Source organism: Corapipo altera, unplaced genomic scaffold (assembly GCF_003945725.1).
Source record: "Corapipo altera isolate COAL_440 unplaced genomic scaffold, ASM394572v1 295, whole genome shotgun sequence".
NCBI lineage: Eukaryota > Metazoa > Chordata > Aves > Passeriformes > Pipridae > Corapipo > Corapipo altera.
The window spans coordinates 3,290,183-3,301,717 of NW_020884936.1; the positions used below are offsets into that span (position 1 = coordinate 3,290,183).

Sequence of the window (11,535 nt, forward strand, 5' to 3'; positions counted from 1 at the left end):
GGTGCAACGTCAAGATCGTGGACAACGTTCCCATTCCCAATCCCACCAAGTCTGGAATCGCTGGAATTTGTTTTCCCATACAAGGTCAGTGTTTATGGACTTGTGCAAGAGCTTCCCCCACAATCCTCCTGACAAATGAGCTCAGGCTTGGGAATACCAGGCAGAATTCTGCTATTCCTGGACTTCTGCAAAGTTCCCAATCAACTGGAAGGAATGTAAACAGGCAAAAAATAAAAAGAAGTTTATACAGAGAAACTTCATTAAAAAAAAAAAAACAACACACATAACTTGGATAATTTTAAACTCTAGACAAGCTCTGTGGGTTGAGGTAATCTTTTATTAGACCATCTAAAAATACAGTTGAAGAAGTTCAGGGAAGATTTAAGACATTCAAGTCTTTTGAAAACCTGTTTTAAGTTCCAACTGCACTGGTTGGTTTAAATCAAATATAATTTCTCCTTACAGTTCTTTTCTGACCTGGGTTTTCAGACCATCAAATAATAAAAAATATAAAATATTTTTTTTAATAATTAAAAATGCAGAAAATAACATTACTTAATTTTATAGGAGCATTTTTGTCCCCCTTTCATTTTTCTCCAGGTTATTGGTGTTGCAGCCTTACTGGAAATTTTCTGCTGCAAATAAAAATTATCCTTGGAAAAACCAAAATCCCTCCACGGTGAAAAGGAAAGCTCTGAAAAAAAACAACCCTCCTTGAAGAGAAGCATTAAAATGATCAAAGTCATTAAAGAATTAAAATCAAAATGCTGTGCCAGGCAATAAACATCTTCTCTGAGGAATTAAGAGTTGCTTTGAGGAATCACTCAGCAATTCTCTGTCCAGGAATAAAAATCCTCATCCCTGCTCAGATTCCAGGAATTTTATCAGCCACTCAAAAATCAGGTTTAGTACAAAAAGAGTGTCCATGAGGACTAATTTTAGCTGCTGTCACGAGATAAAAGTGTCAAACCCTCCAGTCAGCTCGGCCTAATTCCATTTTGTCAGCATTCCCAACAAATGAAGTGGCCACTCCAGAGGAAAATCCTGACCTTCATCCCTCAGGAATATCATCCAACAAAGTTAATGGATGGAAGGATGGAAGAGAGAGCAGCAGATCCAGTTAAAATTCAGGCAAACACCAAGGTGACAGAGATTCCTGACGTGACATCACAAGGTATCAGATGCCTGTGGGCAGGAACACAACCCTCATCCCAACATGGAGTCATTTTGTTTACCAGGGAATTCCTGGCATTTTCTACAATAAGCCCAGGAGACACTGGAATGTTGACAAATACTAATGGCCAAGTATTTCATGGAATCATGGGATGGTTTGGGTTGGAAGGGATCTTAAGGATCATCCAGTTCCACCCCCTGCCATGGGCAGGGACACCTTCCATGAGCCCAGGTTGCTCCAACCTGGCCTTGGACACTTCCAGGGATGGAAAATCCACAATCCCTCTGAGCAACCTGTATTTTGGGAGTCAGGGAGAAGCAGAAAGATGAGGAAGAGAAAACTGAGTCAAATTTAGCACTTCCTGGCAGCCCATCAGGAACATCCCATGGATCCTGAAATATAATTGTTTATCTCCCATTTCTTTCTCGTGCATGAAAACAGATGTGAAATTAAAACTACAGAATCTACCTGCAGAATCTTCCAGGGGTATCCTTTGCTCCTCAGCCCAGGCCAGCTTAGGTTTGGCCCTCTTACTGTGGGATCCTTCTTTCTGCTGGAGAGCTGCACTTCCTGGAGGATTCTCATCCCTCAAACCAGGCACGTGGGTCAGAAACCTTGGAGGAGGAGCATCGTTGGACCCTGCAGAGAAAGAGCCAAAATGACGAGGAAAAAAGGGAAGCTGGAAAAACAGAGACAGAAATTCCACACCTAACCAACAATCCTGATCCCTGGAAGTGTCCAAGGCCAGGTTGGATGGAGCTTGGAACAAACTGGGATAGTGGAAGGTGTCCCAGCCCATGGCAGGGGGTGGGATGAGATGGGCTTTAAGGTGCATTCCCACTCAGCCATTCCATGGTTCCATGATGATCCCTAGGGACTCACAGCAGCAGCAGGGATTGCCTCACATTGTTTTTGGAGACAAAATTCTTCCCTGAGAAGTAGATAAATTTTACCTTTTGTACTTAGAGAAGAACAGAAAAAAAAATGAGTGTAACAAGTCTGCTTGGAAGCAGACACAGGACTTGGAATGTCCGGACTCCCTCCTGCTCACATTAAAATTCCAGCCATTTCCACTGCCTGATGTAAATGTCTGTTTTCCAAGCTCAGAATAGCAATGGAGAACAACTGGGAGATTGGAATGGGTCTGTGTAACCCCCGAGACAGGAATTCAGGAGAGCAGTAGCAGAGTTTTCCTGACATCACTGCCCAGAGGTTGTGAAGTCTTCAGCCTTGGAAGTGTTCCAGTCCAGGTTGGATGGGGCTTGGAGCAACCTGGGATAGTGGAAGGGGATGGTCCTTTAAGCACCTCTCCTATGAGGAAAGGCTGAAGGAATTGGGATTTTTCAAGCCTGGAGAAGAGGAGGTTTCAGGGCCTTCCAGTGCCTGAAGGGCCTACAAGGAAGATGGAGAGGGACTTGGGACAAGGGATGGAGGGACAGGACAAGGGAGAATGGCTTCATAGTGGAAAAGGGGAGATTTATGTGGGTTATTGGGAAGGAATTCCTGGCTGTGAGGGTGGGGAGGCCCTGGCACAGGTTGCCCAGAGAAGCTGTGGCTGCCCTTGGATCCCTGGAAGTGTCTAAGGCCAGGCTGGAGCAACCTGGGCTAGTGGAAGGTGTCCCTGCCTATGGCAAGGGGTGAATTAGGTGGTCTTTAAACCCAAACCATTCCACAATTCCGTGATTTTATCACTGTCTCATAATGTCAGAAACCTCAAACTGCCCTCCCTGATTCCTCATCCTTGTCAATCCCAGCAGGTGGGATTTACTCCCCTCCATTCCTTCAGCTCCTGCTCCCAAGCTGAGAACCCTGAGTGCAGCAGGGAGGTGGAAGAACAAGTTTTGTTTTGTAATCCTGCCCTCCACTTTCCTAGAACCTTCCACTGCTTCATTTGCATGTGGCATTTTTATATCTGGCATCCTCATTTCTGCAAAACAACAGATTTGCATCACATTTGTTTCTCTCATTTTGGACGTGTGTCACCAGATAAACTTGGAAAAGATCAAGAGCACAGACACCTGAACCATCCCAATCCCGATTTGTGGTTGGAATGTTGTCTCAACCTACTCCCTCGGGCTCCAGCTGCCAGGAATTCAGGAACTGGTCATCTCCAAGATGAACTCTGAATATTATCTGGATCAAATAACTTTGGATATTTAAAAAGCTCTGAGAGCAAACGACCCGCAAATAAAACCTGTAATGCCCAAGTGATCCGGGAGAACTGGCAGGGATTGGGAAGAATCCAAACTGAGCAGTAATTCCCAAAGGAAAAGAAAGGATTATCAAGCTAAAATATTAAGCTTTGTTATTTTTTTTTCACTGCCAGAATGGAGCAATAACATCCCTTTCATCCAAGGAATGGGAAGCAAAGCAGTCAGGAATTGTGCACCTTGGGGTTACATCCATGGATTACAGACACATGGAAAATCCAAGGTAAATAAGTACCTGAGTGAGAGCTCCCACCACTGGTTTCTGACTCAACTGGAGACATTTTGGCTCCTCCTTTTAGGAAAGGAACATAATACATCCCAGTGCTTCCAGAAGGTTTGTATGGCACCAGCAAAGGCTGAGCTGTGGGGAGAAATTGCAACTATTATTTCATTTAATTATCTAATTAACTGAATTATTTAATACCCATTCAAAGGTAGGAGGTTGACCATCACTAACCTCGAAAAAACCAGCTTTCTTACCTATTCAATATGAAATTTGTGACTTAAAAAAAGACCTCTTGTACCCACACAGCTCCCAGTTGATCCATGGTTAAGGAAATAAATTTAAAGGAGCATGGATTTGTCTCTCAAGTCAATAAAATCGATGTGCTGAGATATCAGAGTCCCAGCTCCCACTGGTGTGGAAAACCACTGAGCAACATCCACGTCCCTCTGTCCACAGGGATTAAAAACCCTGCATATTTTTCTATTTTATTAATTCTTTTATTAAAATTGTTCTATTATTTTTCTATTTTTTAATAAAAGCAGGACTGTGCATATTTTCCTCTTATTTTTTGTATTACCTTGACTAGAGAGCAAACCAGTAATTAGATTTATCTCTTGATAAACTCCAAGCAGCGATTCAAATCAAATTATCTCCACACAAATGTCAGAAAATTTAATCACTAAATCAGATTTAATTAAAAAATTGAGGTTATAGGACACACTAAACTCAGTTCTAGATAAACCTGATCTGAATCACAACTTTATCCATACAAATCCCTTCCCACAAAACTGAAAAACCCAAGTTTAAGGGTTGGATTTTTTCCCCCATATGAGTAACTTTACACATCCAAAATATCTCAAAAACGTTACTTCCACCAAAAAATGAGTTTATTTTTGGTTTTTAATACTTAAAAATGTCTTGAACTTGAACAGATTAAAGTATATATATAAAAAAGGCAGGAATTTGCTCACCAGGTTGCCTTGGGAAGGGGGGAATCTCGTTATGGGATGTAACTTTGGGAAGTTCAGGTGGTTTCTGGGCAGCACCTTCATCCTCTTGGGGATGAACACAAATTTCTGCTGAAAAGGTGGTTTTCTCAGGACCTTCTGTGGTGATCTGAGTGGCAGCATCTGAAGTCCTCCTCCCAGGTTTTGCAGGAAGCACAGAGCTGGAGATATTCTTGGGAATAAAGCCCCCTGATCCCAGAGCAGGGACTTGAGGTCTCTCACTGCTTTGTTCTTGCCCAGAGGAAAACGCCTGGCTGGGATCTGCTGAAGCCACTGGGAAAGGTGATCTTGGACCTTCTGGAATAAGGTCAGCAGGTGGTAATTCAGGAGCAGCTTCTCTTAAATCTTCTGGAGCTTTCAACTGAGTCTTAACTTCGCGTTTATCCCCCACTTTCATCCCATTTTCCGCGTTCACGTTCGGCAGCTCCACGTGACGGACCCTGGAGGAGAGGGTGATGTGGACACAGGACAGGAATTTCTTGGTTGGTGAGGAGGGAGCTGCAGGTGTGGTGGATAAAACCTCCTCTGGGGGTGAATGGTGAGATGCCTCCACTTGGTCCCTCCCAACCTCTGTTGGAATGAGAGGTGGTTCAGCAGGACTTTTCCTCTCTTCTCCCAGTTCGCTCCGACCCTGGAGTAAATCCATTTGTTCTGTTGGATCTGAACCTCCCAAGCTCTCACTGAATTGGATGTGGCCAGAGTTGCTCTTCTCCTGCTGGGAAGAGCTCAGGGAATGGGGTTCAATGAATGGATTTCTTTCCTGACTGAACCCCACATCCCTCTGCCTGCCCAACTCATCCACATCCTGGGCCAAAAAATCACATTTTTCTGCACTGGGAGTCTGTCTTTTCCCAGCATGGACACTCCCAGAATCCTGAGCTGACAAAGAGTCTGTGTCCCGATAAACTCCAGCTCTGTCCCTGTCAGCAGAGACGGGATGAACCCTGCCTTGATCTGCAGCATTAACCTCCTGGAACATGGAGCCAGCCAGCACTGGACTTGCAGGACAAGTCCCAGATCCTTCCCAGTGTTGTGTGTCATGGCTCTGTTCCCCAGTGGCAGCAGAGTCGACATCCAAAGGTGTGATCCCACCCAACCCATCCCTGGAGAAGCTGTTTCCCAGTGCCTGGGAACCCAATGGGGACTGGAGGTATCTCTGGGATGAGAAGGTGATGGGAGTGATCGGTTTTCCCATCCCTTCCGAGCTCTTCTCTACCGGCAGCACCTTCGGAGCCGGCACAAGGAATTCTGTCTGTACATCAGACCCCATTGCACAGGGATCCCATTCCAGTGGTGGGTAAAGTTCAGCCATGCTGTGGGAGTGGTCTGGTGCAGATGTTGGGTGTTGGTTGCACACAGGCATTCCAGGAGCAGCATTCCAGGATTTCAGCTGCATGTCCCTCAGCAGGCAGCGATCGGAGGGATTAGATCTGTGGAACAGCACAGTTTGTCCTGAGCTGGGCTCTGAAAGCTCCCAAGTCCTGGTGGGCTGGGGGTGTCTGACACTTGGGAATCTTGGAGCTTTGAAACGCTCAGTGTCCTGATCCTGGTTATGGAGACACTCAGAGGCAGCTCCCAAACCACAAACCCAGGGATCCTGGAAAACAGAGAACAGCTCACAGAGGTTGTGTGGAAAACTTCCCACCCTCACCAAAATCTGGATGGGAGAATTCCGAGGAAGAGGAGAGCTGTCAGTAATGCAGCCTGTCATCAGGGAGGGATGGAATTCATCTGCTGAGGGACTAATTAAACATTTATCATCATTTCGGTGCGAAATCAGCTCATGTGGGTTTGGCTGATGGTTGTTACAAATATGGAATCATGGAATGGTTTGGATGGGAAGGGACATTAAAGATCATCCAGTTCCACCCCCTGCCATGGGTAGGGAGACCTTCCACTAGACCAGGTTGCTCCAAGCCTTGTCCAACCTGGCCTTGGACACTTCCAGGGATCCAGGGGCAGCCACAGCTTCTCTGCCCAACCTGGGACAGGGCCTCCCCATCCTCACAGACAGGAATTCCTCCCCAGTATCCCATCTATTCCTGCCCTCTGGCAGTGGGAAGCCATTCCCCCTTGGCCTGTCCCTCCATGCCTTGTCCCCAGTCCCTCTCCAGCTCTCCTGGAGCCCCTTCAGGCCCTGCAAGGGGCTCTCAGCTCTCCCTGCAGCCTTCTCCTCTCCAGGGGAACCCCCCCAGCTCTCCCAGCCTGGCTCCAGAGCAGAGGGGCTCCAGCCCTGGCAGCAGCTCCGGGGCCTCCTCTGGACTCTCTGCAGCAGCTCCACGTCCTTGTGCTGTTGTTCCCAGGGCTGGAGCAGCTCTGCAGGGGGGTCTCACCTGAGACAGGGGCAGAGGGGCAGAATCCCCCCCTGCCCTGCTGCCCAGGCTGGGGGATCAGCCCACACCAAAGGTTTTTTGGGGGATGGTAGCACATGTGGAGCTTCCCTACATTTGAAACCCCACGTGAAGAGATCAGCTGGGAGGGCTGGACAGCACTTTTGTTTCCAAGCCTTTTCTAATTCCAACAGAAGCTCCCAAGTGCTGGCAGTGGATCTTTTTAGCACCTCACCTGCCTGGGGTGAGGGGAAGAGGTTTGGAAGAGAAGAAATGCAAATATCTCCAGATTAAAGGCCACACTCCAAAGAAGGGAATAAAAAACCACACCCCAGACATGCAGAAATCCTGCCACTCTCAGAGCACAAAGAGAGAAACCGGGAATAAATGTGGGAAAACCTGAAGTTACCACTGCCAGCAATTTATTAATGTCAGTATTGATCCAAAAATCACTGGATTTGCTCCCCCTGGAGCAAATTCAGGGAATGACCCACCCGAGCTGAGCTTCCCCTCACTTTGACATGCACTAATTAAACAGGTATCACAGGTATTCCCATCCCTGACACAAAATTCCACACTATCCTGCACACTCCATGCCAGGAAACACGAGGGAACCTCTTAAGTGGTCTCGACTTCCACCAGAGAAGGTTTAGTTTGGATATTAGGAAAAAATTCTTCATGGAAAGGGTTATCAAGCACTGGAACAGGGATGTGGTGGGGTTCCCATCCCTGGAAGTGTTCCAAAATCATGTGGGTGTGGCACTTGAGGACACGGTTTAGTGGTAGAACATGAGGGTGCTGGTTGATGGTTGGATTTGATGATCTTCAAGATCTTTTCCAACCTCAAGGATTCCGGGATTTTAAGCGTGGACAGAATTTTTTCCATTTAAGTGTCATTTAAAATTCCAACACTTCCATTGAGGTGCAAATCTGAGATCATTGTACTGCCAGGGAGATGGGCCAGATAAGATTATCTTTTTTAAAAAAAAAGCAAAATCTAGGCTAAACAAAATTTAGGCTAAACAAAATTTAGGCTTTATTTATTTTTCCTAGAGATTGCAACAACTGTGGAAGCAGCAACAGTGTATTCCATTAATAACACAGCTCCCTGGATGCTTTTATCCTCATCAACTAGTTGGGATTTGGCAATAAAAAAAAAATCAGCCAAACACATTCCTCTAAATAAACCAGAATTCCACACCAGGATTTTCCAGCCTTTCCACATCCCAGATGTGATTCCAGCAGCGAAATATTCCAGCCAAGGCCGGATCATTATTCCACTTTTTGGTGCCTTTATCTGTGTTAAACCTGTCAATCAGTTTATTTGGCTGCCTGAATTTCCTGGAGATGGACAAGGAGGGCTTGTGGGAAGGACACGGAAGCAGAGCTGTTTCCAAGCACAGGGATGATCCCAAGACATCCCTTCCCTAAACCACGTGCCAGTTCAACGGCCTGAAGTAACACAGAGCAACTCCCACAGCCGAAAGCAAGCACAGAAGTTGCTCTAAACTCATCTCCCCGAGCCTTTCACATGTTTTATTGTGCCTGTTATGTGTCATCCTTCCAAAAATGAGCCGGGTGCCATATGATCCACAGGAGTTTGCAGTGCAAATTTAGAGCTACAACTCCTTGAACTTCCTGAAGAAGTGAGAAAGCACAAGGAGTGGAAAAATACAGCAAAGAGAGTGGAAGAAAACAGGGGGGGGGTGCAAAGAGGGAAAGGTAATGGGGAGCATTTGGCACCCTGGAAATACAGGTGGGGTAATTCAGGGTCCTGAATTTAGGAGGGAAATTCTGAGGTTTAATTGGGAGGTTTAATGCTTAGCAGCTCAAAACCCATGGGTAGGGACACCTTCCACTAGCTCAGGTTGCTCCAACCTGGCCCTGGACACTTCCAGGGATCCAGGGGCAGCCACAGCTTCTCTGGGAAACCTCTGCCAGGGTCTCCCCACCCTCACAGCTTCCAGTCCACAATCCCAATTCTCTCAGCCTTTCCTCATAGGAGAGGTGCTTCATCCCTCCTTTCCCTCCAGCTCAGAACAGGAGCCAAACACCCTCCTGCAATTATTCAGCACCTCAGACCCACATGCCAGAGGACACTGACTGAGGGGACACCCTCCCTAAATCCTTGGGAGAGATCTGCAAAACCAGGAACCCCAGAAACGAGATCCACTGGGATTCAACCCGCTCCCAACCAAATCATAGAGTCATGGAATGGTTTGGATTGAAAGGGTCCTTAAAGATCATCTTGTTCCAACCCCCTGCCATGGGCAGGGACACCTTCCACTAGCCCAGGTTGCTCCAACCTGGCCTTGGACACTTCCAGGGATCCAGGGACAGCCACAGTTTCCCTGGGAAACCTGTGCCAGGGCCTCCCCACCTTCACAACTTCCAATCCACAGGAATGTCTTGGCACCCTCTCCCTCCATCACCAACAGGTTTATAGCACACAGTTGCTCTTTAGTTTCCCAAGACCCATCTCTGGACAATCCCAAAGCATTTGTAGTTAATAAATCCACAGCTCTGGGCTCCTTTTCCCCCTAAGGAAGCCCAAGGCACTTTCTTCTTCCATGAGTGACCAATTCAGCTCTGTAGGAAGAGTCAGCAGGAAATTCAGGAAAAAATCCTCTATGTCAAGAGTTCCATGTTTTGACACTTATTCCCAAGCATTTCTGCCAAGCTTTAGTTATTAGAAAAGTGTAAGAGCATGAGTAGAGTATTTCATGGAATCATGGAATGGTTTGGGTTGGAAAGGACCTTAAAGACCACCCAGTTCCACCCCCTGCCATGGGAAGGGACACCTTCCACTAGCCCAGGGTGCTCCAACCTGGCCTTGGACACTTCCAGGGATCCAGGGGCAGCCACAGCTTCTCTGTCCAACCTGCACCAGGGCCTCAACACCCTCACAGCCAGCAATTCCTTCCCAATATCCCATCTATTCCTGCCCTCTGGCACTGGGAAGCCATTCCCTGTGTCCTGTCCCTCCATCCCTTGTCCCCAGTCCCTCTCCAGCTCTCCTGGAGCCCCTTTAGGCCCTGCAAGGGGCTCTCAGCTCTCCCTGGAGCCTTCTCTTCTCCAGGGGAACCCCCCCAGCTCTCCCAGCCTGTTCCTATCGAACATTCCATGTTTTTTGAGCCGCTTGAGGACACATTTGCAGCCCCTTTCCCTGCACATGTCCCTGTCCCCTCCCTGAACACTCCGCTCAGCCAGAACTCGAGAATTCCCGACAAAGCTCCTTTTCCAGGCGTTCGTCACAAACATCTCCCAGAGATCCTCAACTGCCTCAAGACAAGCAGGAAAATCCTCAAGATGGAAAATCCCGACAAGCAAAAGATCTCAGGGAAGAACTCTCAGCTGTCCTGCTCCTTCCCCTTTTCACAGACAAGCTCCAACACTAAAATATCACTAAAATATCACGTGAGATTCCTCGAGTTGTCCCCCATAAAAAAAAAAACAACGAGAGTTTGAACTTTCCCAAAGAACATCCAGCACCTCAAATAACAGATTTTATTCCTCTGAAGGAATTGTTTGTTGGAGTGCTGGGAACAGTTTGTCTCTCTCAGCCTTAAAAAGTTTCATAGAAGGAAAATATCTTCTCCTAATCTCTGTTCTTTCACGCAGCAGTTCGGCTCCAGAAATCCAACAGGTATTTTTAAACCCCACTTTCCAATTTCAATTTAAAGGAGATTATTTTGTCTCTGGCTGCAATTTATTTTTTTTTTTCCCCAGTGAAATGGTTTTTAACAATCTGTATTTTTCACATGTTGTTTTGCTTGGAGGGGAAAAATACATTTATCTTAAGTAAAACAAAAAAAAAAACCCCACCCACCTCAGTCACCTTCACTCTGCGAATTTAAACTGGTTTTTATCTCAAATTAAAACCACTGCAGAGCAAAACTGTTTTGGAGATCAAAGCACAAGGTGCTGCTGAACTGATTTCTTGGAATTGCAAAACTGTGGTGAATATTTTCCTGCTCTAAATCGGGATAAAACAATTCCCAGCTGACACTGAGTCACATCAAGGGAAATATTTGTTCATTTTAGGGCCAAAATTGGGATCAAACAAAAGTTGAAAGTTGGGGGGGGGGAAAGAAAAGGTTTGAGGTCTCCGGCTTTGTATTTGAGGTTTGGTGTTCTTTTTTAGGAAAGGTGGATTTTTCAAGAAATGTGGATTTTAGGAGGAGTGGATTTTTTAAGGAAAGGTGGATTTTCTAGGAAATGTGAACTTTAGGAAATGTGAATTTTAAGAAATGTGAATTTTAGGAAAGGTGGATTTTTTAAGGAAAGGTGGATTTTTTAAGAAATGTGAACTTTAGGAAATATGATTTTTTTTAAGAAAATTGAATTTTAGGAAAGGTGAATTTTTTAGGAAATATGAATTTTTTAAGAAAAGTGAATTTTAGGAAAGGTGAATTTTTTAAGAAAAGTGAATTTTAGGAAAGGTGGATTTTAGGAAAGGTGGATTTTTTAAAGAAAGGTGAACTTTAGGAAATATGATTTTTTTAAGAAAAGTGAACTTTAGGAAAGGTGGATTTTTTAAGGAAAGGTGGATTTTAGGAAAGGTGGATTTTTTAAGAAGGGTCAATTT

The 11,535-nt window shown here is 45.8% G+C and overlaps 1 protein-coding gene across 2 annotated transcripts in view; it reads right to left on the reverse strand.

Annotated features, from left to right (window-relative positions):
- The window catches only part of ALMS1 (ALMS1, centrosome and basal body associated protein), a 45,050-nt gene that overhangs the window by 6,065 nt on the left and 27,450 nt on the right, over positions 1 to 11,535 (reverse strand). For both annotated transcript variants that reach the window (XM_027660529.1, XM_027660528.1), the window contains 3 exons: positions 4,582 to 6,214; positions 3,620 to 3,745; positions 1,643 to 1,813 (listed from right to left, as the gene is read on the reverse strand). In XM_027660529.1, coding sequence (XP_027516330.1) covers positions 1,643 to 1,813; positions 3,620 to 3,745; positions 4,582 to 6,214 — 1,930 coding nt within the window. The remainder of the gene's footprint in view (positions 1 to 1,642; positions 1,814 to 3,619; positions 3,746 to 4,581; positions 6,215 to 11,535) is intronic.